The 26,331-nt window shown below is 44.5% G+C and overlaps 2 protein-coding genes across 2 annotated transcripts; one reads left to right on the forward strand and one right to left on the reverse strand.

Moving 5' to 3' along the window:
* Positions 1–1,838: 1,838 nt before the first annotated feature.
* LOC117145655 lies at positions 1,839–4,217 on the reverse strand. Its single transcript, XM_033311385.1, has 2 exons — positions 3,580–4,217; positions 1,839–3,359 (listed from the first exon to the last, which is right to left on the reverse strand). The coding sequence occupies exon 2, from the start codon at positions 3,352–3,354 to the stop codon at positions 2,173–2,175; it is 1,182 nt and encodes a 393-aa protein (XP_033167276.1). The 5' UTR covers positions 3,355–3,359; positions 3,580–4,217; the 3' UTR covers positions 1,839–2,172.
* Positions 4,218–13,187: 8,970 nt separating this feature from the next.
* LOC117145081 lies at positions 13,188–25,652 on the forward strand. Its single transcript, XM_033310598.1, has 6 exons — positions 13,188–13,624; positions 19,067–19,746; positions 19,942–20,077; positions 21,644–21,777; positions 24,170–24,398; positions 24,479–25,652. The coding sequence occupies exons 1-6, from the start codon at positions 13,570–13,572 to the stop codon at positions 24,583–24,585; spliced, it is 1,341 nt and encodes a 446-aa protein (XP_033166489.1). The 5' UTR covers positions 13,188–13,569; the 3' UTR covers positions 24,586–25,652.
* Positions 25,653–26,331: the final 679 nt, after the last annotated feature.

Here is a 26,331-nt window from a genome sequence, read left to right on the forward strand (position 1 = left end):
TCACTTCAACGAAATTTGAGTGTCAATGCTGCACTTTCTTAATTGCAAGCTTGATACAGGCATCTTTTTTCTCTACACAATTTTAAAATCTTCCACTTTAATAATGACCCCATTCTGTTTCCATTAGCTCCGACTAACCCAGTGCAACTTCAGTTACCAAGCTAATCAGCCCACTTTCAAAGCGGTCACCAGAAAATTAAGCCACCACTCTCTGAGCGCACCTAAATCCCAGGGAAATCTCTGCACTAAAAAGCGGAGTGGAATACATATACATGTGGCTACGGACCCAACTGGCTAATCAAAAATTTATTTAATTTCTTGGCCACTCAAAGGCTGGCCGCAGTGAAAGTGCGTCCGCATTCTGACATCCCGATGACCCGGCATCCTGGATGCCCCCGAAGACAAGAGGCGGTGGCCAGTAAATGCCGGACATCAAATTTAATGATGTCAACCATGAGTCGCTGCGATGTCCATGTCCTGCGTTGCAACTGCCATCTGAATGCGGGAAATGCAGTCTAAAAACCAACAAATGCCGGAAATGCGACGCTGCAGCTGCCGTTGCTGTTGCGATTAAACTTTCCGCATTAAATATTTCGTCCGGACCGAACCGGCAACGAAGTTGGTTGCTGGTTGCAAGTGGAACTGGGACGCCGGGCGGATGTTGCGGCTGCCTTTTTCGCCAAATCTAATTGCAAATTTCATGTAGCCTCGGCTCATGGCCCACGTCCCCGCCTCTCGCACCCGTCGATGCGCCACGCCCACTTGCCAACTATATAAACATTGTGGCCACTGGCAACTGGCGTTTTTTTTTCTTGTCCGCGTTTCCCGTATGGCTGCAGTAAATCATGAAATTTATTTAGCAACATGCGCGCGTCCAGAAGCGCCGCAAAAAGCCGGCTAAATAAATTGCACAAATGCTGTCCGCACTTCGAGTGGCAGTGGAGGCCATGGCAACTTCCTTTTGACCAGCTCCCGGCTCCTGGCCTTCCCGGGGCGGAGTGTCATTAATTTTGATGTGTTTTTAATTCGGTTTTGTTGGGAAAACTCATTGACAAAGGCTCGAAAGAGCACACGCCTCAGAGAACGAGCGAGCGAAAGAGTGCAGCATGGAAATGCTGTTTGGGATTTAATTAAAACTAATGAAAACTTTTGTGCCCACCACTTGTTCACCCTCTGCAGCCCAGTAGTCAATCTTGCAATTTCTGGCCAACGACAAATGACAGGAGGCAGGCAGGTTTTTAAGGACGTCTGCCAACTGGCACAAGCCAAGCCCAGCACTTGGCCGACATTTCACGAAATCCAAACCGAAAGAGGGGCTTTTCGGGTGCGGCACGGACTTCGGATTCGACCTCCGGGCGCATTGACAGAAGAAAGTTGAAAACACTTTGGCCACAATTGTGCAAACCGAACAAAATGAGCTGCAACCACGCACTTGAGGCCAACTCGGAAATGAGCAATGAAAGTGCGTGGCCATGCAATTAGACAACTCCTCCAGGAAGTGGACAAGATGCAACTTTTATGCAGGGAAGCACTCCAGAGAGGTGCACGAGCTTAGGTTGGAGGACTCTGGGGCTTGAATATGATTAAATCGCTTTAATTACAACACAATAAATTAAAATACGAGGGTAATTGAAAATGTGAATGCCGATAACATCTACATAATTATTGTGCATTTTGTGATGAATTTAAAATGGCAAATAAATAATTGAAACCACTTATTTATTTGCGCTGAATAAAGAAAAAACAAATATTGTTTGCGCTGTGAAATTCAATGTGCTTATTCATAAAATATAAATAAAATGGGATCGAAAACAGCATATTGATCTTATAAACTGGGTTTCAGACTTATAATTTTATTAATTGACCCTAACGGAAATAAATCTAAGAGACCATTAATAACCAAAATGTAGGTTATATTTTAATTAATGGCTTATAAAAATATAATTGTTTTGTATCACTGAATATTTTATATTATGACCGCATTGTATGCTTTTGTAGAATTATTACTGTTCATTAGACTGTGGCAACTGATATATTTTTGCCTAAAATATCCATTCAAGATCCTTTTGAATGGCCAGCATATGAATTTGTAAGCATTTATCGGCAATTCCAATGTCGATAGAAAATAAATGGCTTTCAAACAAATAATTTGGGGAATGGTTACCATGCGGCCTAATTTTTCTTCCTACCATGGCAAAATTTAACAGGGGTAGGTACCCTTAGATAGGAGCAGGGCCTCTTGCGCACAAGTGGTGGTTTGATCCTGGAGGACGGCGTTTCGCGAAGGGACATCGGCCCAATGGAGCTTCCTTCGATGCATCGTGTGGTCGTGGGCAATGGAGAAGTCTCCACAAGTCCACCATTACCACGGTATAAAATGTTGATAAATGGAGCGTGAGAAGTTCTTTGATTTTCGGCATGCGTCTCCTTTATTTCGTGGGATTTTAGTTTTGTAATCCCATAAACTGAACAATTGGATGCACTGGCAGTTGGCTTAATGTTCACCATGTAGGAATAAGAGGATCCTTTCTTCAGGACTTTGCTGCCCTCGTGTTGGAGCTGCAGTTTCACGAGAAGATCGCCAATCTGGCTGAAAATCTTATCAGTCTCTGAGATAACTTTCTCACATTTTCCTCCCTTGGCAGTTAATGGTAGATGTTTCCTTTCGCTAACTGCTGATTTGGTGGAAACCTCAGGATATCTAATCTTTTGGTTCTTTTTAGGTGCAATTTCGAAGGTGTCTTGTCGGCGAAGGCCTGAAAGTGGAATCAAGCTTGTGCAATTTGACTGCGGAGTTGGTTCTGCTGATCCTATTTTCCCAGGAACATTTTTCATCTGCTCTAGCGTGCAGCAAATCTGTTTCATACCTGCCATAGTTCGAAGCAATAGTTTGCTGTCTTCTATTGTCATGTCGGACAGGATATTAGAGGTAATGGTAATGGATGTATCCTTCTCCTCCCACTCCAGTCCAGCAATACTAAGACTCTCCAGATCCTCCTTGAAGCGGCGCTCACTCTCTGCATCATTCAATTTAACCAATGCCTGAGAGCTTAGGTTAATAGGCATATCTAATTCTGGTGGTGGTTCTATATCCTCCAGGAGGGGAAAACATTGCTGCTCTATATCTGCCTGAACCCTTTTCATCCGTTCCTTTTCTATGGAACTAAGTATTGCTTCCAAATCTGAACGATCTGCAGATTTTGCACAGTCTACCAAGATAAATGGCGCAGCCTGATCATCTATCTCTTGGGATTTGGCTTCCACGTTCAGTGGAATAGCCTCCGTGTTGACAACTCTCGATGGTTTAGGTGGTACTACTTTTGGTGTCCGATCTATACGACCCTTCCTCTTCATGACGGCTGAAAAAAATAATTATTAGATAACAAAATATTCCTTTTTTTAATAATTATTAAACATGTTCCACCATCACATTTTCATATAGACAACCTAATTTTTTTTCGTGCACTTTTATATGTATCATTCAATCGCATCTCAAATTAGCAGCGCCAATCGCATTGTGCTGCACTTGATTGTGGCCAAGTCGGCAAAGCCGTGATTAGGCCAACAAGAAACACTCACCTGGTCGCCAGGAACTCGACGCAGCCACTCCCACGGTTGTTGTTTCGCTGTTGGCTCGGCTGCAAACAGAAATTTAAATCCCTCAAAAGTACTCGGCGAAGAAAAACGAAATTGAAAAGGATAAAAGTTTTGCGTGCCCCAGAATCAACAGGGACGAACCTTCAGCCCCTGATCCAGCTCCTGCTCCTGAATTTCGCTCCTGCCCTGGCTCCTGGGCACTTGTAGCTGCCTCTGGCCAAAAAGTGGTGGATAGTGGGAGGGGCTTCGGCGGACAGGAACACAATCCGTAAACCAAAACTTTATTTTGTGCTGATAAAAACTTAAATGTTGCTGCCGCTGCCACGCAATCGTAAATGTTTGATATCCCCAAAGGTTAACAATTTCCGTTGCCGCTTGGATCTGCTCTGCTTGGGCCCAAGTTAGTTTTCTTTATTTTGTTTGCCAAGAATTTTGCGGTTGGCCAACTAAACCCCATACACACAGCTGGTGTGGGAGTGTCTTTGGGCTGTCTGTTCGACTGCTGGGAATGTTTTTTCTTTGTGTCTAGAAGGGGACCCGGAATACGAATAGGGCCCCTGCTACTTGGGGAAAGGCGTACTCTGTTCAATTTAGATCATCGATGTGGAGCTGAAGGAATGGACAATCCCGTATTCCGGGAGCTGGTGTTTCCAAATTTTGATATTCCAAATGGAATAAAAATTTTGATATTCCAAAAGCAATGCTTTGGGGGTTCAGAATATTCACAGAATATAATAATAAATTATAATTTAAAAATAAAACGACCAACATTTTGCTCCCCATCTAATACTTTACAAGTCATTTAAAGTTTAACAGAACACAAATAAATATATGAAATTTCTTCCTCAAATTGTATAAAGAATTTCTATTTTTAATAATCAACTCTGAATTCAAAACGTTGATTTCCCTCAAAATTGTGGGAGTAAATGCTTCTTTAAAACAAAGCAAGTTAAATGGCAAGGATGCTATTACAATTCTCAGAATTTCAATTCGAATGTGATGCAGTATCATACCAAGAATTTAATTTTTAACTGAGCAACTAGAGGGCAGAGCACCAGAAATATCCTTTCTCTTAAGCTTACGATATTCGCAGCGCCGCTCACAGGACTAAAAAGCTCTCTCTCTCTCTACCGCCCAGAACATTTAGTTCCGAGGACTCGGCTCGAAGGGCACACGACGATTCATAAACAAATCGAGCTGCTCCTGGCCGTGGCGATTCAGTTGAATTCGTTACGAGCTGGCGAAAGGACGTGCTTGGCGGTCGTCGTCGTGGAGGAAAGCAATCATATCGAGTGGCATTCGGTGTCTGAGGTCGAAGTTCGTGTGTCAGAGTTTGGCCAAGACTAAGGCGCGAAAACACATTTGCGGCGAGTGCGATTTTGTCGAGTTGTATACTCATTGTTTTCCATCGAGCTTTCTTAGCTTGCTAAACCGTGTGCGGGCAATTAAAGTTTCGAGCGTCCCCCTGACTGATGGTCGCGCAAATGGCCATTGCAAATTGCATGTTTTCGTGGCGAGGAGTGCATGTCGCAGTATGACACCGAGCGCCCAATAGCAAATGCATGTGAGCCAGCCGAGGAGGGCTTAAAGTGTTTTTTGGCCAGCCCTTGTTCGCCAAAGTGGAATTATCGGCCAGCAAGACAAACGGCACGCAAGGCCGGGCTAATGAAAACCCCATCAAAGGCAAGTGCAAATTTGTGCTAGGGGTTGGGCAGGAAATCTAATTAAAGACGAAATGGCAAATGCGGAGCATAAAATAATTGCAAACGTAGATGAAACCTGGTGGCAGCATGTGAGTCCCAGGAAATGGGTTTCGCTTGACAAAAAACAAAACCCCAACCACACAACCGAAAGGAATTCGCATACATATCAAATTTATGAAAGGCAACCTCACACCCACACATTTCCACATGTGGCTGTGTGTATGTGTGTGTGAGTGAGTGTCCTGGCCAGAGCTGAAATTTATTTATTTGTTTTCCTTACTTACGGGGCAGAAGGGACAGGAAAAAGTAAAACTACACCGGCAGCTGGGTTGGGAAAAACTGTAATAAAAACAAATGTTGAACAATAGATGTGTGGCACTTTAAATTACTGAAATATGTTCACTAGTCTTGCAACTTTTGGTAACATAGTAAAAATGATTGCCCATAAAATATTATTTAACATCAGTTCAATCATTTTTTGATTATCCAACGATTAGTTTTTGTGGCAAAGTCCATAAATAAACACTTGCCAAGTTTAGTTCGTGGGCGCTGGAAAAAGATATCTTGTAGATTTTATTCATCTTATTCAAACTACAAGGATACAATAAAAATAGTAAAAAGCTAGTAGAAACCACTTGGTTAGGGCGCAAGAAAATTTAATTCCCTGGGAAATTAAGTGACGGCTATTAGGGTAAATCCTGGCGAGCCCTAAACAGGATTCGATTCCCGTCCCCTCGTGAACTGGGCCCCCTGGGTGGTCGCACATTGCGTGTGCCGTAGTTGGGCGCAAACAATGCATATTCTAATATGCTAAATGGTTGCCATTGTGGGCGAACCACCCAACCACCCACCGTACTACAACCCACGAGCCACAACCCACTGGCGAAATTATTGCCGGGGCGCGCAAACAAAGCACTACGGTTAGGAAAACAATGGCTCAGCGCCGCCCAGTTGAGTCTGGCTCAGTGGAGCTAGGAGTCGTCATAATTTCAATTAAAATTCAATTGAAATTATATGCAAAAACAAACAATGGTGTAAATTGTGGGGCTGCTGCCGGAGCACCCATAAAAGTCAATTAAATTATGCATTCGGCTATATTTATCAATCTGTGTGCCCAGTCCACCCACTACCCATTATTTTATGTATTTTAACCTTTTCTCGGTATTATTTTTTTTCCTGATACCCTTTCGATTGTGGTATTGATTGGCCGGAGAAAGGTAATCGACATTTCAATAATTCCATAAATAGTTAAGTAACTACCCTCACCCTAAAGTGACCCCGTTTTCTTCTATTTTTTCATTTACCGAGCTTTTTTAGTGATTTTTTTCTATTTAGTTCACGCCACTTGAACGAACTTAAATATTTCTTCACACTTTGCCTTGTCGCCATCGCCTTTTACCGAAAGTTTTCCAATTATATGTCGCCTTTTTTTCGCCAAACAGTTTTTCCGAGCTTCATATTTGCTTTTCCGCACCCCCTCCCAACCATTTCTCTATTTTCCGCTCGTTCGCTGGGGAAAGTTTTTATCGCCGAGCTGAAAAAATTATGCTGGCATTGCCTTCTCTCATATGATTGGCATCGCGGCGGCCCGAAAGTTTTGCCCTCGGGCAAATTGTTATCATAAGCGAAATCGCAGCGTAACTGACGTGAATTTTCCCGAAATGCAAAATTCAGGGCAGCCGTGTAGTTTGAATAAATGTCACTGTCTGGAGTTTGGATCGAATGAAAAGCAATTCCAGTTCGGGCCAAGCGAAAAGTCAGGTAGAATTTACATGGGACTTGTTGATATTTCTTTTATTTTTTTTTGTCGGTGTCGGGCTAACGGCATTTGCATTCGCAACTGTATCGGAGTATCCGTATCTGTATCTGTGTCTCTATCTGTGTATATATCTGTGTTTACTGCCATCCGCATGTTTCAAGATATGGCATACACGTTATTCCACTTTAGCACATTAGGGCAGACTTCCTCCTGCCGGTGCGCTTAATTTCCGGCGCAGTCAACAATACGAATCGGCATCCCCGTAGAGGGAGTTGGATGGCCATGGGATTAGGGATCGGTCTGCACCTAGCTGCTGCTTCTGCTCCCTGCTCCTTAAATTTCTCGTCATGTCTACAAAGGAAGCGGTAGAGAATAAGACAGGATTCAAACTGGGACCACAACTGCTGGAAGTCGGAAAGTTCACGCACATTGCCTTTCAGCAGTCGAGATAGACTTGAACTTAAATCAGAAAAGAAGTCAGTAAACAAACTATCAGACCCCTCGACTAACCACACCCATTTGAGAACTCCCACGTGTCACAAGCGTCCCTTTTCGCCTTTGTGCAATTAAGGAGCTTAAGTTGTTTTCTCATAATTAGGTTATCCGGATGGCAGGCGCACTTTTGCCTGCTTAAATATTTATGCTCTCTCCCATTTAATTTATTAAAATGCAATTTAATTATTTCAATATTTATAGTACAGCTCCCAGGCACACGCACAAAGACCCACACACACGGGAGGTCCAATCAATTTGGAGTTCATTCGCCTCACATGTAACATTTATTTTTCGCATGGCAGAGACAGGCGTCTCCTTGTGCGCATCACTCATACGCACTGGTGGCCCGAGCCTGTAGGTTAATGTCGAGACCCCGTGGGTCCCACATTCGCAGCCAACAAATCTTGTGTACAGCGTTTAATTTGTTGACTTCTCTCGCGGCTCACGCGCCAGTTTTTGTGGGTGCTCTGGGGTGGCATCTTGTGGGGGCGGCATATCCCGGCGCGATGGCAGGGGGACGAAGGACGGGGCTGGATGCCACCGAAGGAGAGGGCGTTCAAGGATCGCTCGTGGGTTTGGTCGCGTCTGTAGCTGCGGTTACCATTCCTTGGTCCTTGAGGTGCTCGGTAGCTGTAGCCACAAAGTTGCCTTGGCAATGCAGGCACTACCAGTTGGCGGGTAATACGTGCACTGCGAGAGTATTTGTATATTTAAGTAAATATCACAAGAAGTAAGTAGAAGAAATACCACCTATTTCATGTAATCGATACACTTTTGAGCTAGAAGTAATATTTTTGAGCACCCTTTGGAATGTTCAGAGCCATTTTCCTAGTCCCCAAGCTATTATAATAATAGATTATTTTTCACCGTGTCCCGCACAAATGTGGGTGGGCTGACCAAACCAGGCCACTATTTATGGAAGTTGCACTGATGAGCATTGGCTTACTCGGAATTCGGAACCCTGGTGGGTAACCCACAAGCCCTTTGGGAAATACCATTGAATTTGAATTCTGTTTGCTGGCTATTCCTTAAATATTTGCCTTTCAATTTCCATTAGTCTGTCATATTCCACTCGATTTCGCTACTCTCTGTAAATTGCCTTTCACTACAGCTTTTGTGAAATATTAAGTACTTTTTCATTTCCTTTTCCGCCAAGAATCCCTACGATTTCGCCTTTGGCTCGATTTCTGTTTGTAGCGCTGCGAGAAACAAAAACAAAATTTGTTTGCCATAAAAAATTGTCGCGAGTTACGCGGCTGGGTGACAAAATGTGGAAATGTGGCAGGGGGCGTCCACGCCCTTTTGTGTCGCCTCCCGCCTACCGCTCGCCGACTTTATCCCTTACCCGCACAATTGTGGCACGCCGTGGCTTTCCACTTATTTTCCACGCGTACAGCTTTGTATTTTTGTTTGGCTTTCCTTTCGCGCCGCTTTTCTTGTACTGTGCTCATTTATTTTTTATGTGTCTTGCACCTGAAACGACACACATTGAGGGCGTTGGAAAAGAGGGGGGCGTGTAGGGCTGGCATTAAAAATTTAAGTTTTATGTCGATGATTGTCCTTTGTTCCGTTCCGGCCTTTGTTTGCCGCATCGACTTACTTTATGGGCATTTTTCACTGTGTTTTCGCAGCGATGTTGATTTAATTTAAGCCCCAACTTAAAGTGGTAGGCAAATGATGGCCCAAAAAAATAATGAGCCCCATCAAACGTGTCTTCGTGTCGGCTTAGGCAAATGATAATTTATTTATAATAGTTTGAGCCTGCTATCCAAGTACTCCCGGAAACCCGAGAACCATAAAAAAGAGCCAACCATAAACACTTTTTAGTTGCCCTCAACGCCCCTGCATGTTTCTTAGTGTCATTCCATCTTTTTGTATTCGCTCATAAACTCATTTTATTCCCAGCACGTGATATTTGTCCACATATGCGAAACTTTATTAGTTGAGCACTCAATGAAAAGGCCATCAAAGAAAACACTCGTCAGGGGCTGCCAGCTGTACTGTGCGGGGGGAAATAAATTTTACAACATCAGCAAACATTTCCCCAATGAATTTGCATTGTCAATCATGCGCAGCTTATTTATTCGCCTCATTCGATGTTATTTTTTTAGAGGTCGGCAGCTGCAGTTTATGAAACACTTTTACGACTCACTCTGTTCCGATCGAAACAAATTCGAAAAAGTTGGACGAATAAAATGTACGGCCATCAATTGTCATCGATATCCTAGCTCCTAATCTGTCAAGCGACCGGGGATTTTTCGAGTGCCTGTGTGTGTTTATCCTTGCCACACGCTTAGCCGCAGAAAAGCCACATGAATTTATGGCGCTAGATGGCATTTAATATATTTTTCAAAACGAAGACAGATGCTGAAGTGTCCTCGGGGAGGAGCCTCGCCTGATTTGGCTTATCCGCACAGATTGTTATTTAGAGACTGGCAAGTATTTGGCTTCAACATTTATTTTTTCAACATAAGTGTTACAGTGAAGGGAACTTGAACGGTATAAAGTGTTCAACAGCTAGATTATAAAGTATTAGAATGATATATCTATTACTTTGTTTTTAAACGTAACTCAAAAAATATACATTAACTTAGTTAGTGCCACTGATAGATGAAACCCTCTGAGAATTTCGAGTAATTCCGCCCTGACCACTTAGTTCATACCTAATTAACTGGCATGCCAACGCTGTCCGCTTTGGATTTCGCTTCCAGCGCTAATGCAAAATGTATTTTAAATTGGATTAAGTGTCAAACATTTTGACTTTGTGCCAACAATAATTTAGCCTGTTGAATTTTAATGCGATTTTTGGTAATGTAACTTTAGCCGTCCGTCCAAAACCAACACACCTGAACTGTCCATTTCGTATATGAGCACATATATTTATGTGTGTATATAGATGTAGATGTGTGTGCAGTGATAAGTGCGACCCATGTGTCAAATGAAAAATCAATACTATTACAGACACAATACACATATGGGCACAAACATGTGTACAGAGATGTAAATAGCTGGTTGACATTCTGACATCGACAAAACGAACGGGGAGCCTTCAAATGTGCCCCCGACATTATTAGGTCACTTGTGGCTACATTTTGCATACGTATATACATATGTGCAGGCACATGGGGAAATGGAAATCTGGCCGGAGGAGCAAATTTAATTTGCCAGCCCATCGCCGTTTGGAAATTATAATAATTGCTAAAATAATCGATTTGGGCTGGGTTCCTGACATTGGCTAATGCATATTAAATTACCATAATACAAATGATATCCCGGCCACTCACACACGCACGCATTCTCTATGTGCACATACATATACATTTTCGGAATACCCTGCAAAAGTTGTGTCAACAATGTGAAAGATAAACAATGCGATAGTATGTGTGCGTGAGTATGTGCGCTTGCCAGGATACACACACTCATAGCCAAGCAAAACTTGCGACTCAGTTCCTTGCTGCTGTTGTTGTTTCGGGTTTTGTTTCACAATAATAAAGTGCGGCTGCAGCTTTAATAACTTCTGCAGTCAACAAGAGCGACAACAATAACAAACAGAGCCCCCCCGATAGAGACAAAAAATACAAAAGGAATGAAGGTCCTGGATGGGAAGGACGAAGGATGAAGGAAAACTCGGCAAAACACACACAGAAGCTGCGGAGCAGTGGCTAAAAGTTCAGCACAGAGTGGAGCTGCATTCTAATATGATGGGACCGCAACTAGAAAAGTTGCCAACCCAGTAGTGGCAGCGATGTTGGCTGTGGATGAGTAGTTGAGGGGGGATTTCGGGGACTAAGGAGCCACCAGGGCAGGACACAATGCCAGGAGACGAATTACATTTGTCGCGCTATGTTTGCACATATTTAAGCAACTTAAGAATTAGCCAACTTAGCTGGAAAATGCAGCGCACAAATGCTGGCAGCCAACGCTTCATCAGGCACACAGCAAGAAAGATATTGATCATTTTGCAAGTTTTGAATAAAATTAAGAAATTAAATTAATGTTTGTAATTGTTGTTGTACAGAATTTGTCTATAAGCCTACGTAAAAGAGTATTGCTTCCAATGGCCGAGCCTTGGATAAGTGATTTACACTTAGGAACATTCTTTCAACAGCAAACGAAAGATAAACTCGACATAGGTACCACCTTAATTGTTAACGAATTAAGGAAAGGATTTTTTTGCGGTGGATCCAGTTGCTGTGTCAGTCATTCGGGATAACTGTGAAGGAACCCAATTTGAGTTGCCCGCGCTTTGCAATGCAAAATGGCGGCTCCGAAAGTTTTTGCTGCATAATCGCAGGCGCAGCACTTTGGGCCAGGCCAAGCAAAACAAAAGTCCTGTGGAGCAGGAGCAAGGGAGCATGGAGCGAGGGGGGGCAGCAAACTTTGCTGGCACTGCGCATAATGAAGCAACGCAACAGACAAATCCATCTCCGAGTGTGGACAAAAAATCCGGGCTGGGAATACGGGTTTTTGGGTAGCCGTATCCGGGTGAGGGAAAAGTTTCAGTTGCCAAATGCGAAAAGAATAAGACGCGACGAGCGTCACAGTTTACTTGGCATTTACATTTCCGCTCTGCCGGCTGCCACCCGAAGTTGTTTTCCTTCCATCTTTTTTTATGATTATTTCAGCTTCATTTTTCATTAAGAGCCCAGTCGGGCTGGCAGTGCCAAAGCCGCAGGACGAGCTGGTGGCCTCCTTGATTTATGCGCATTTCATGAGCAATTCGACGGAATAGGAGCCCCGGGCACGTGTCCTTGAGCATTGTTTTTTTGCCTAGGCAGTGTCCATTAGCTGGGAGGCATTGTTGGACCAGGGAGGCAGTAATCTGTTTTTATTCTCCTGACTAGGGCATCATTGAGTCGGTGTAAGATGGCCTTTTTATAACGCTTTTTGCTGTGAGTTCTTCAAAAAGTTTTGCCTTTTTATTCGGCTCTGATTTGATTTTCATATGAATTCTTAATTTCGTTCGATTTTTTTAAGCTTTGCGGAACACACGACCTGACCTATGACCTCAGCTGCGTCATTTGGCCACAACAGCTGTCAACGCCCACGCCCTCCACTACGGCCACGCATTAACCTTCGTCCTTTTGTCGGCGTTCGATTTGTAGCGTATATTTATAAGTTTTGCTGGGGAAAATCTATTTCCATGCAAACATCTGACGTGTAGCTCTTGTGGCAAAAATAAATGACAGTCAAATGCTGATGGGAGTGTTATGTAATGAGTTCCCATTTCCCTTTGCATTTGCCATTCCACTTCCATGGCTAACCAGGAAACAATGGGCACAATCAATAAATTGTCTCTAGATTCCGGTCACCGAAATCATTTGCTGATGGCCAAATTGAGGTTACTGTCATTTGCAGAAAGAGAAACAGATAGCGAAACAATGTCATTTGATTGAGAATTATTCTTATGCTGCCTTGTTTGTGCCCCGACCTGATGAGAAATGATAAACCAGACAGAATCCAGGACAAATTGAAAAGGGAACTTTTTGTGGGAAATGGCACCATGAAAGGATGGCCTCCGCTGGAATTTAGGTCTACGGGAAGGGGGCCCACCACAATTAGGATAACTTTACCTTTACCGGGACCATCAAACTTTATTAAATCCCATTTATTGTGATCTTCTTTGCAGGCTGCACTAGTGAGACAAAACCGAGTTTAATGAGCTGCCTGCAGCCGGAACACATGAGACTGCCGCAGCACTTGTCCCTGGCCAACGGATCGAGCCAACTATTAATGGCAACAGGCTGGAAGTTTATGCGAAAAGTTTCTGAAAGTAATACGCAGAGAACACACAAACCGAGCTAAGTCCCATCAAGCAACAATAAATGGGAAAACGCGCCGGGGAAAAAGCGCTTAAATCAGCACAAGAAACCGCCAAGACCGAAAGAGAGCGGTAGAGAAGAAGAAATCCACAGAAAAGTTTTCCGCCAGCGGATTTCCATTCTCCCGAGCATCATCATCATCATACCAGGCTCCGTTATTGTTTCGCCAAGGATTACATATTATGCGATAAACATGAAATACACAAACGATACACGAATCATTGTGTTCATTTGCTGTTTGCTGCAAGGTGAGTGCAAAAGTGTTCAATGCCATTCGGCGGGTGGGTTGGTTTCAGTCAGTCGAGTGGGCTGAGTGAGCTGAATGGGTGATTTTCCCCAGCATTTCCAGTTCAATGCTTGCGCGTGTCGACACCTTGCCAGTCAATAAAAAGCAAATTGTAACTGCTCGACAAAGTCACTTGTGGCGTTTTAACACCCAAACGCACATATGTAACTCTGTGTGCGTGTTGGCAGCCCGAAAAAAAGGGCATAACCGCCCACTAATCCTCATATATACACTCCGAGCCACCCATCCAAGCCAACCCATCCGAATCCCCGCTGACGACCCGCTCGTTTCACTTATTTCAGTTATTTTTCTTGTGTGCCGCATGCGGAGCGCATACAAATGAGTGGGTCAGGCCACCCACAGCACCCACAGACATAAAGCCGCCACTTGGAGCGGCAATTCTCGCTTTATTTTAAATAAACATGATAATTTTTTTAATAGAATTTCCCGGGGCTTAATTTCCCAGGTTTCAGCACCCAGCCAGCCCGCCGAGTGAGCTGTCAATTTTCGCTGGGGTCGAAGTTGGCTCCATTTCCATACTCATTCGCATATGCATCTGTCAACTGCAGACGCGTGAACGTGACTTGACAGACGCAGTTCTTGGGCTCTGCACTTTTCCGGCGCTGCTTTTCTGGTTTTCCGGCTGCCAGCTGCATGCTAACCCCCCGGGGAAATCACTCACACGTATTAAACGCCAATGACGCACGAAGGGAGCGGAGCGAAGCAGCGGGTGTTCCCCATAAATTCCATTTCATTTTGCAAATATGTAATCGCACCTAGAGTGCAAAACATGGCAATCGATTTCCGAAGGGCAAACTGCAGACGCTCGCAATTCGATTCGATCAGCTGAAATAATAAGGGAAAACTTTGGCAAATTGTTTGTGGAACGTGAGGCACACGTCTTCCGCCAGCTTCCTGGCAATCGTAATATTTCTTGCATTTCGCTCAACTCAAAGTGGCCACAAATGAGTCCCTGGCCGTGTGATCAAATATTGCGCATACGCCGTGTGGGACAACGACCGTTTACATGTTGCGCCATTGCCTTTGCCTTGCCGCCATTGTTATTTCTCTTTTCAATTACACGCCAGCTCAGCAACTGTTTTTCCCTCGCTCTCCCCTTTTCCATTTCCCGTGTTCCTTTTCCTTGCCCGACTTTCCTTTTCCACTACGCCCCTCCCTTCCCTTTCTGTTGGCTCATCACCTGCGGTTATTTTGATTTTAATTTGCTCGTTTCTCGCTCGTCAGTTGCTGTCGCTGCTGCTCGTGTTGTTTCTATTTTATTCATAAATGTTTTGTTGCCTGTCTCACCATTACATGTGTGTGTGTTGGTGTTAGTTCGCCTTGTCAGTGTCGCTTAGGGTGGAGTGGCCATTTTGCCTGCGAGAATGTGTGTGTATGTGTGCAAGGATTTGCGCCAGATTTGTGTCAACTTGAATACATCAGAAGCGCTTGAACAGATTTGCATGCTGTTTCTGTTTTTTGTTGGCCGTTGTCGCTTGTGGTGCCTGCAAACAACAACAGCGAAACAAAAAAAGTGCACACGCAATCGCGCAGTGGCAACGGGGCGTATGAGTACTTTCGTCCTCTTTCACTCTCTCTGCAGGCCTTTCAAAAACTGTTGCATACTTTTTTGCGCCGCATTGTTCTTGTTTCGCCCGATGCAAGGATAGCCTTTGTTGTTGCTCGGTTACTGCGCAAACTAAACTAAAACTATCCCAAAGGCTTTTTCATTACAATTTCGTCTAGGTTCTTTTTTTCAGACCCCCGTTTGCATTTCTCTCTCTTGATGTTTTATTTTTTTAATATAATTGTTTGCGTATTTAGCACAAGGCCAAGCGCCTAGCGTCCAACACCCGCCGAGCCCCGCAACTCGTGGCCGCAATAATTGTTTTTTCAACGCATTTAATGAACAACATTAAGCGGAGTTTAAGCTGTCAATGCCACAATAAATATTCATCAAACCACGGCAAGCGGCTAGCGCCAGAACGAAAAATGTGCGAGCCAAAAGCGAACGTCAGAGTTTTTAATGAAGTCTAGACGCCGCAAATAAGAAATACGCCCTTAATGAGCCGCCGCTCCAACTTGGCTGGCAGCCCACTATCAATGGCAGCCTCACTGGCGTCCTTGTTGTGCCTTCCAGTTTTTTGACACTTTTCGGCAACTTTCTGGCTGGTTCTCAGGTTCGGGCCAACATTCTCCAGCGAAATGATTTAACAGATAGCAAAGTTTGCCAGCCTCCACGAGCGGGCGCATAATTGCTGCAAAGGCGCAAACTCATTAGTGGTATAAAGTTAAGGGCCGTTCAACCGATCCACTCCTCCTCCTACACCACCTACTCCGATTCCCATCCCCATCCGCCCATCATTGATAGCAACTAAGCTGGTACAACCGATTTTTGTTGCCAGCTTTATCTCCTAATGGCGGCCTTCATTATGCGCTATTTGGCAACGCACTGTGGGTCAGTTTACCTTGGGCCACCATCCTTCCACCTTTCTCTTTCCGGAGATTTTAGCTCCTCCTTTGTTTGTCTTTCTACTTTCCTGTCCTTCGGTTCGGTATGGTTCGTTTCCCTCTCCGCTGCTCGTTCTGTTTGCCAATTTTATCGAATTATGCTAAACACCAGAAAAGTTCAGAGGACCAGAACGGGGGAGGACTTATTTAACCTGCAGGTGAGCTGCGGGGCAACCCAAAGGGACGCCCCCCGCTTTGCTGAGTGGGGAGCTAGCCCTGTTTAAATATGCGTTAATGAACGAAATTATCATGCATACTGAATGATATTCCCTTCTTCTGCCACGACTCCGGCTTATGCATATTCAATTTACATCAAGTGCGCCGCGTTGCTTTGCGGATACTTTACATACTAATTTAAATATGGAACTTTATTTTGGCAAGTTCGGAGGTTCGGAGGTTCTGGAGGAGCAAGCCATAGTCAAGTCGAGCTGGGAGTCTGAGACAGGCGAGCTGATAGGCAGACAGTTGGAACTTTTGCTCTTTGTTGTCTTTGCCCCGGGCCTCAATGGCTGTGAAGCGTAAATTGCCTGATTAAATATCAATTAAAAAAATTGGCAAAATAAAATAAACTTGGAAACCATTCCAACGACGAACTACGATAATAAAACCTTTAATTAGCCAAACAGTGAGTAGAAAGTCAGGAATTAATTTCAACGCAAACTAAAGTGCTTCATACCCAATATTATTTGTAAGACAGGAAGATACATAACATACCCTTTGGCTATATTTTACAGATTTTTCATAAAAAGCTTTTATTTTCATGTGAAAAGGCCTCAAAATCCTTACTTAATGCAGTACAATTGTGGTGGTTCCCCATTCATAAGGATAGACACACAGGGTTGCATTTAGACAATGCTGAGATGCTGTGCTTGTGGCATATTTACGAGTTGAATGTGTATTTATCCACAAAACTCATTGAAATGGAATTCCATTCGGAGCACATCAACTTGTAATTTAATTTCGGATCTGAATGTATACGTATGCTTTCGTCGCTCGACTCGACTTGGCTGTTATCAATGCAGAGTTGACTGTCTGGCGAGAAGGGAATGCTCTTATTTCCCCCGGCTACATTTCTTTCAAAGGAGCCCGCCCTGCAGGCAATTTTAATCAGCTCTCATGCAACTTTCACCCATTGTTTGCTCCTCTCCATGCGATTCAGCCATCGTTTTTTGACTGGGACTTTGCTGTTTTTTAATTAACATTTAGACATGACGTAGCATTGCCCAAATGGCATGTGCTTACCGCTTTTCACAGGCCTCTTTGTCTTGACATGTTTCTTGTATACAAACGAGCATATGGTATCGCATCTGCAGTAGTCGGTTTCTGGCCTTTGTTTTTTCGGCAAGCGGCCTAATTTCATTAAGCCCATTTCCCGACTGACATCAGCAGGTGGGCGTGGGGCACGGGGCGGACGCACCTCAACTCGTCCATCAAAGTCGCTGTCATAAAAATTGGCCAATTAAACAACGTCTTCACCCACACGCCAGGTACTTGAAATGCCGGCGCTAATTAATGGCCAAATGTAATTAGTTCTGGCTAACACGTTAAAATGCAAAATTCTGGCATTCTCGAGACCAAATCAAAAGCAATCTAATTCAGCTCGTAATTAAATGAGAGTTAGGCAAATCAAAATTGTTTACTGCACTCGACGAGCATCAAGTATCCGCAACCACACGCTTCAGTCCTGCCAATTTCAATCGGTCTCCCGGGGGCCTGCGAGACTGGGTGCCTGAAAAGTTGTGCAGCTGCAATGGAAAAGTTTTGTTCGCCAAGTCCCAGATCAGAGACTGTCAATCTGTTTAATCCCATTCAATTGCTGACGTCTTTAAGCGGCTGCCAAAGTTTTGCCAGCTGGCAATGGCAGTGCCAATGGCCAATTACGACGCAGAGTCCTGCTCCTAATGGCCAGATATTCAAATATTTATGACGACTGCGATTCTAATTTAACGCTGGTTGAGCAGCTCCGCCAAAATAAACCGCTAATTCTGGGGGTGAATGACAGCCAGGAAGTGTACAAACGGCCCATATCCTGTTGGTCGTCCTGGGTGTCCTTCGGCTGCCACACGGCCAGCCTTCATAAATTGTGGCCCTGGCTCGGCGGTGCTGTAATTTCACAAAGGATTAAGCCCGATTACGCACTCATTTATTAATATTTACGAGCCGGCCGACACGGGATAACAGATAGCCTGCGCCCAGAACAATGGCCATTCCACCTGCCGCAATTTATCCGCCTCCGACCGCCTGCATATTTCAGAATCGCTACTCATAAATAAGCAATTGACGATCAAAACCGTGGGTCCTTTTTAATTAAAACAATAATTGTTTGTGCTGGCAGCCGGGCAGGACTAGTGGTCTAGTCCAGAGGACAAATCAATTATGCAAATACTTGGCCAGCGCAGGCTGGCAGGCGGAAAATTTGCTTCGTCATCAGCTACAAGAAGTTGACTCGTCTTGACGGCCCGGACAATGCGGAAAATATTTTAATTTTCCTCTGGCCTTGTTGCGACTAGCGTAATCCTTGGCGATTGCCCGGCGGGTCCTCTGAACTCTGTCCTTTCGCTCTTGCCGAGTATCCTTGCTAGCATCCCGCATCCTGCGCCCTTTTCTTATGCAAATATGCGCTCGGCATCCCCGGGCGACTTGCCAGTTTATTGATTTCCCAGTCTCGCTGATTTCAATATTTGTCGTTTTCATCTTGGGCGATAAAGAAAATTATTTTGATATTTTTGGTGAATATTTTCGCCTGATTGGTGACACCATTATTGAGTAAAAGTTTTCTGGAATGGAGAACGCAGCTTTTGAGCTATAACTATAACTTTTACTATATTATTATTTGAAATATGTACAGCATAAATTTTCATTGCGATACGTATTTATGTTCATTTCTTAACAGGTTTTGCCGTTGGCCTGCGCATGATTAAGGTCTCCATTCCCGCCTACAAACTGCGTGGCGAGTCCGCTTTTCTGGAGTGCCAGTATGAGCTGAACCGGACGCACCACACGGTCACGGGTCTGCAGAGCCACTCGGACCATGCCCACGGACACAACACCCACGCCGGAGAGTTTCACTATCCTGATGGCGATGCGCTGGAGGACGAACGGTCGTCGTACCGCTCGAGGATGCGGCAAAGCCAGCGGCAACATGGGCAGCGGCCCAGGCAGCGGGAACCCATCGCCATGCGTCAGTACCAGAGCCAACAGAGCCATCAGCAGTTGCCAGCTCCGCCGGAGAAGTCGCCGTACGGGCACAGTGTTTACCGGGGCAGTGCCGCCTCCGGCTATCTGGGCGCCGCCCATGTGGGCGCCAGTACCCACAGCGGATCCGTGTCCGTGAGCAACGGGAACAGTAACGGCGGTCCGGCGGCCTATATGCCCGATTTCGATCGGGCGGACAGCTTCGACGATAGCCACGATCGCGAGGAGGAGGAGGACGAGGACGAGGAGGAGCAGCCCGAGGAAGGCGAAGCCCTGTACGCCATCAAGTGGTACAAGGACAACGAGGAGTTCTACCGATACGTGCCAAAGGCCCGGCCGCCGAAGACCAGCTACCGGGTGGACGGTGTGCGAGTCATTGTGAGTACACCCAAAGTATTCAAAAGAAATATTCAAAACAAAATAAAACCATAAGGCCATTGTATTTTCAGCACCGATTTCATTTCCTAAATCCTATTTTTCTAAAATTAAGCTACTGTATATTTTTGCTGGCCGTAGAATTTACATTTGAGGCATTGTTGATATTTACCTATGTTAATTTTCTTGCTTATTCAGGAGGAGCTTTCGGACGCGAGTCGCGTTCTGCTGCGCGGACTGACGCTCAACTCGACCGGATTGTACCGCTGCGAGGTGTCCGCCGAGGCGCCCAACTTCTCATCGGTGCAGGGCGAGGGGCGGATGGACATTGTGTGTAAGTACTGCCATTGCGAATGCGAATGCCAATCTATTCGAAGTCACGTTCCGCATTTGCCTGCCCCGATTTTATTATATTTGTTGCACCCCGCAAGCAGCACACAACCGAGCAAATGTTTGCTCGAAAAATTTCACATCAATTACAGGCAAATATTGGGAGCGTAAATACATGACAAATGCGGGGGGGTGCAGGAGCGGGTTTTAAATCAGGACCTCCGTCGTTATTGGCATCATAGAGAAGGATCTTGTTTGCTTATTTGTTCAGCAGCATTTCGATACAGACCGAATCCAATGTGAATAGTATTCATGGATTTTGTACACAGATTTTTGATTCAAGCTGCAAGGAATTTCAATAAGCGGCTAAGAACTCAGAGAACTCAATGTTTGAGTGGGAATTGATATGGGATTTTATTGGAATTACTAGTTGAAATAAGTAAGACAAATAGGATTTTAATATGCCTATGAATGAAACTCAAATTAAAACCTGTCGCTCATGCTGTGAGAGAAATGCATTAAGAGCTGAATCGAATAAAATTATCCCTGCTGTGACCTTCATTCGCTCTCCTCTATTATTTTATTATTTTTGGTAAAAGCTTTAGCTGTTTTAAATTGAATATTTAAAAGCCTTTTCGTGGCTCTGTTTACCATTTCTGCGGTCCACTTTCCGCCACAAGCTCGCCCACACATCCACCCACTACAAGTACATATACACATATGTACATATATATATATATATTCTGATTCGGATCGAGTTTATTTTTGCAGCTTCTGCCGGCTTTTGCTTTTGGTCGACTAATGCTTTGTTTTGGCTTTCTTTATCGGGCCGTGCGGGCGGAAATGCTTTTAAAAAGTCATTCATAAGCTTTAGTTTCATAACAGCATATTTTTGTAATCCAAGCCGGGTCCCAGCATTTTTTAACGTTTTACACACGCGCTAAACTTTGCTCCTTTCCGCTCTGCCCCACAGTTTTTTACTATTTTTATTTACTTAAACCAAATGGCCAGCGGCAAAAGGGAATATATAAAAACGGTAGACCGGCAAGGGGGGCTGCGGGGCGGCCACGCCAGCGATTTATAAGTTAAAATGCCATTTTAATGGATATTTCCGCAGTCTGGCCGCTTACAACATATTTTGTGTAGTCCCCGAACACCCAGAGAACTCCACCCCGCAATCCTCTTTGCAATTGCAGTTGTTGCTGTTGGTTTATCTGTGTGTTTTATGTTCTATTTGAGCAGCGAAAAAATATTTATTTGTATATCCCATTGAAATCGTCTGTGCAAAAGGGGGAAAGGCCCCCAAAAAAGCGAAGTGTGTGTGCCGGGTAAATATTTGCCGGGCAAAGCAACACGAAAAATTGTTAATAAATTACTCGACCAAGGGGCGAAAGCCGCAGCAAATATTTATTGGTAACTGGTTTGGGGGACTTTTGGCCATGTGAATATGGGGAAATGGCCAACAAAACAGATAACATCAGAAGGGATAATATCTGGCATTAATCCCCCATTTTACTTATGCAAATCTTGTATCCATAATTGATGTATCCCCCATCCCGCTTCATTTCAGTTCTGCCGCGCGATGGACCACACATCAGAGGACAGCAGTATCAGTATCAGATCGGCGAATACTTGTATTTAAATTGCACGTCAGGCAAGTCGCATCCGGCCTCGCATTTGCAGTGGTTTGTCAATGAGCAGCCGGTGAGTTTCCCCCTTAGTCAAATAAAACGTTACAACATTCACCCCTTTTTTTGGGGGTCCGCACCTAAACGGTGCCGTGCTAATCAAGAGCGGGGAAAAAATGTAGAAATTATGCATACAGTAAATATTTAAGCCTCTAACAACGCAGCAGACAGCGAGAACGGACCCCGAGTCAAGTGGACTCAGCTGGGCAGGTTGTTGAAATAATTTCATGAACAAAACTCATGTAGACGGGCAGGCTTCGAATACATTTTTCGGTCTTTCTTCCCTTTTGGCTTTGGCATGTTTTATGGCCCGATGTCGGGGGCTTAGGGTAGGTTACGTCAGGTGTATACATATATATTGGGTGAATGGGGGTGGGGCTCAGGATGGGGGTCTGAAACGGGGTACTGGGTACTGGGCCATCCATCTGGCCGAAAGCTCGTTACATGTCTGCCGTGGCCGGAACACAAAAATCGAGAGGCGGCGAGTGGGTGGCGCACTGCATTTTATCGTCGGCGCTGACTACATGGCACTCAAATTGTGTGAATCGAGGCGTTAAGGTACGAGTTAGTTCATTGTACCATGCTTACTTCCCCTTCCACAAATCCTCGAATCCGGAGGCTTCGTGCCTCTCGTTCGCTTTGTATAAATACGAGAAAAATCAATAAGTGCGATTAGGCACGATTCCCGGTTTATTTGCCTTCCAACAATGGCAGCTGGAATCATCCCTCTTTCGTCACCCTTCCTGAATAATGAAGACCACCCTATCATATTCAACCCGAGCATCCGTCAAACGTATGTATATAGGGGCCAGCCTGGAGAACAATGAAATGGTGGAGAGCTCATTTAATAACATTTGTCTGGCCGTCTACGACAACATGTCGTATACGCGCCGCCCTGCAAGGCATTCCTGCAATTTACAATAAAAGTGTCCATCTTGAGTTGGGGCTCAAGAATATTCTCGCCATTCCACGAAAAACTTCTAATATAAGAGCTTTGGTCAGGCCGCAAAATGCGTGGAAATAAATTTTGGCGGCATCTTGGGTGAAAGTTTCCGGAATGCGCCGGGCATTCAAAGTGGCCCCGTTTTATGACCAGCCCTCCCTATTTCCCAGTGTTTTGCGTGGGAGCGGCACTGTGGACAGCTGACGGCATTTTCTAGCATGTTTGTTGTGTCAGCAGGGAACCGGAATCGCAATCGGACCTCACAGTTTTAATTTATGCCCTTAAAGTTTAAATCGAGGCACAATGGCGGAGCGTTCGGGAAAAGGCAACCAATCGCCTAACAAATGGCAACAATTTCGCTGGCAAAGTGCTAACCAATTCCCCCCGCCCAGATACCCCGAGGACAGACCGAATTCGAATTCCCATTCCGATTACCCTCGCAGAACCCAATTTCGAAGCAAATCGAAAAAAAGCAGCAGGGAAAAGTTCAAGTTATTTATTTGAGCGTTTCACATTTTTTATCAGGTCTGCACATTTTTCTTATTTATGGCAAATGATTTTATTTCTTTTCAAGCCAAGTTTAAGTGCAGCCCCCTTCCCATTTGTTCGACACCACGAGCACCCCACCGCCCCACCGAGCACCGATCCACTTCCGCCCCTCGTGGAGGCAGTGCACTCTGCTGACAGCAGCAAACACAGAAAGGGAGGAATTATCAAGCTCTTGTAATTGTAACCTTCATTGGACTTGGAAGTCGGACTTGGAGACGGCGGCGTAGACGAAGACGGAGGCTGTTACTCCAACTCCGAATCCGGCTTGGAGCACAAAGGCGTCCCCTCAAGCATTCGCCAGACATGTTCCAGACACGCCCATTGCGGGTCCCGTTTCCGTTTCGTTGCTCATACGCCGCGTGTGTCAACCTCTAGTACTTGACGGCAGGAAACTCCCGATTCAGACTTTTAATTCCGCTTGTACACGGCAAGCAACTGGGAATTAACTCCGAAAAATTCAAACGCTTGCTTGTAACTTTTGCAAGGCTTGCAGTTTTTAATACCTTGCCTAGCATATACATGGTAAATTAAGCAATGCATTTCACATTGCCTTTCAGCTCTCGCCTTGTCAGTTACTAGTTGTCTTTATTTCAATAAGAATTGCCTGTCCCTTGCAATTTTGGAAGTTTATTAATGACATCTATCACTTTTCCCATTGAAATCAATTATTAAATGGCATTTAACTGCAACGTCATTTAAGTCTGATTCCATGAATTTTGGCTCTTATATTAGAACAGACTATAAAAGGATTAGAAACTTAAGACAGACAAAACCAGACGGAATTGAAGAATAAATTTAATTCAAACAGACTTTAATTAACACTACGAGTTGACTCAAAAGAGTCAAAACAAACATTTATCTTCATAAAGCCTTTTCCTCAGTGCAGCATTTAAGCTCCCCGTCCAACTTTTTTCAGATCCTCGACGAGCACTACCTGCACAAATACAACGACATCGTGCACAAACACGGGCTAATCACCTCGACATTGGGCCTGCAGCTGCCGCTGGAGCCGCGCCACTTCCACGAGGGCGACATGCGCGTCAAGTGCCTGGCCAGCATATCGCCGGTGCTGTGGAAGGGTGGCAAGGAGAGTGTCCTGCAGCGGCGGCCGGGGATCATCGACAACCGCGAGGCCATGCTGCTGGGTGAGTGACCTGACACGGAGCCATTGCCGACTCCTAACTAATTCGATTCGCTGTCCCTTGGCCCCATTTCTTCCACACAGTGAAAGGTGCGGCTGGACACTCGGAGAGCAGTTTTCTGCGAACGCTAACCATCGCCATCATCCTGGCCAGAACTGGGCAGTGGCTACTTGGCGCGGAGCTGACCTAAGCCGGACCGCCAAGATGGCAGATGGCACCCCATTCGACTCGATTCAATTAACAAGCATTCATTTCAATTCAATTCAATTCAATTGCAATTGCAGAGCATAAATGGTGATTTTGTATACTTTAAGTGTAATATCCTTAGTTCTTAAGCGACGGGAGGCGACGAGAAGGGAAATGAAAAACAGACAAATTGGGTAAATGTGTTATAGCATGTAAAAATCATTAAGCAACGCGAGTGGAAACGAGTTAAATAGTATTAAAAACAGATCCCATTCGGAACGAAAAAGTAAACTCATGCGCAGAGAGACGCACAGAATTCAATTAGCAAAATTGTTAAGTAACTAAATTCGAATCCCATATATATATATGACATATCCCCGCCCATCGTTCCCGAATCAAGCCCAGCTGAGGGTTCGTTGTGCGTAATTTCTGTGTAAATACTTGAATGGAACGACAAAGTCTAGGGCAAACTTTGGACTTTTGTCAAATAATGTCTGAGTGGCATCAATTTCGAATGGTAGCTGGAAACTTTCCCATAACAGATGCTAAAACTACATAATTGCAAAAAACAAAAAGAAAAAACAAATGGGGAAAAGTAAGCTGGAAAAGTGCTCTTTTCCCCTCTTTTAGTTACGATTCTGGAAAGTATTTGCTTCCTGACTCTGAAAAGTATTTCCAATTGTATTTAGTTTTGTAAATTAAGTCCGTAAGGGAGAAGGGAACTTAAAATTAAATTATATTGTTGATGGATGCATTACCGATGGCTCCAAAGTTGAGAAGCTTTGATTTGCCGCACATCCTAGTTGTATGAACTGTATAAAAGAGAACATGGATATGTGTCATATCCTTATTGTTAAGAACCTTTGCTAAACTAGAACTATAAGTTAGGTGTTTAAGTTGTAGCCGAACTGTCCCCCAGAAAATATTCCCCACATCCTGTATGTAGCGATACCTATAGGATAAAGTCTCCCGAAAGATATAACTACTATATATGATGATATGTATATGTATACAGTAAATGAGTACGACAAGACCCCTTTTTCCCCCAGAGTGTTTAAACAAATATAAATGTGAAAGCAAACACGAAGTTGTCTTCTTATTTTCCGCGCTACCGGCAGATTCCCGCACAGATACGAAACCGGATACGGAAATGTTATCTGCTACACGCACACGGTCCGTACAGCAACCATTAACACCTGAAGGACCAAAGTTACTCCACTCCCATATTCCACCTTCCCGTTTGCAGAGGTGTTAAAATCGTGGCTGCCTCTGCAGTGCCAACACAGAAGATACAAAAAATTATATATATAGAACATAAAAGCGGCAAAGTTAAAATAACACGTACAAATTTTGTATGCAAACAAACCGCAACGCGCACACAGACGCCCAATCTCACACACACGTACTCTCTCCCACAAATACACACGCACGGAATGGCGGCGAATGAAAAAATTGCGTGCAGCCTTTTAGGCGCTGCCGGCTAACACAACTCGGATCCCTTTTATGTGCCATTGTACCCTGTTTCTGCCCTTCTTGGTCTTCGTGGCCAACATTTTGACGGCGCACTAAACTTTATGCGCGGCACATAAATAGAAATGCACGCAAAAAACTTTCACAAAGCTAGTACCGAAATAAAAACAGTGGAGAAGCGCGAATAGGTGGGTAACATTTTTTTGTTTTTTTGGGGTGGAGGTGTGGGCAAACTGAGGGGCGGTCACACGCAAATGGTTCGGGTCAGAATGGTATTCAT

The sequence above is a fragment of the Drosophila mauritiana genome, chromosome 3R, assembly GCF_004382145.1.
Source record: "Drosophila mauritiana strain mau12 chromosome 3R, ASM438214v1, whole genome shotgun sequence".
Classification (NCBI taxonomy): Eukaryota; Metazoa; Arthropoda; class Insecta; order Diptera; family Drosophilidae; genus Drosophila; species Drosophila mauritiana.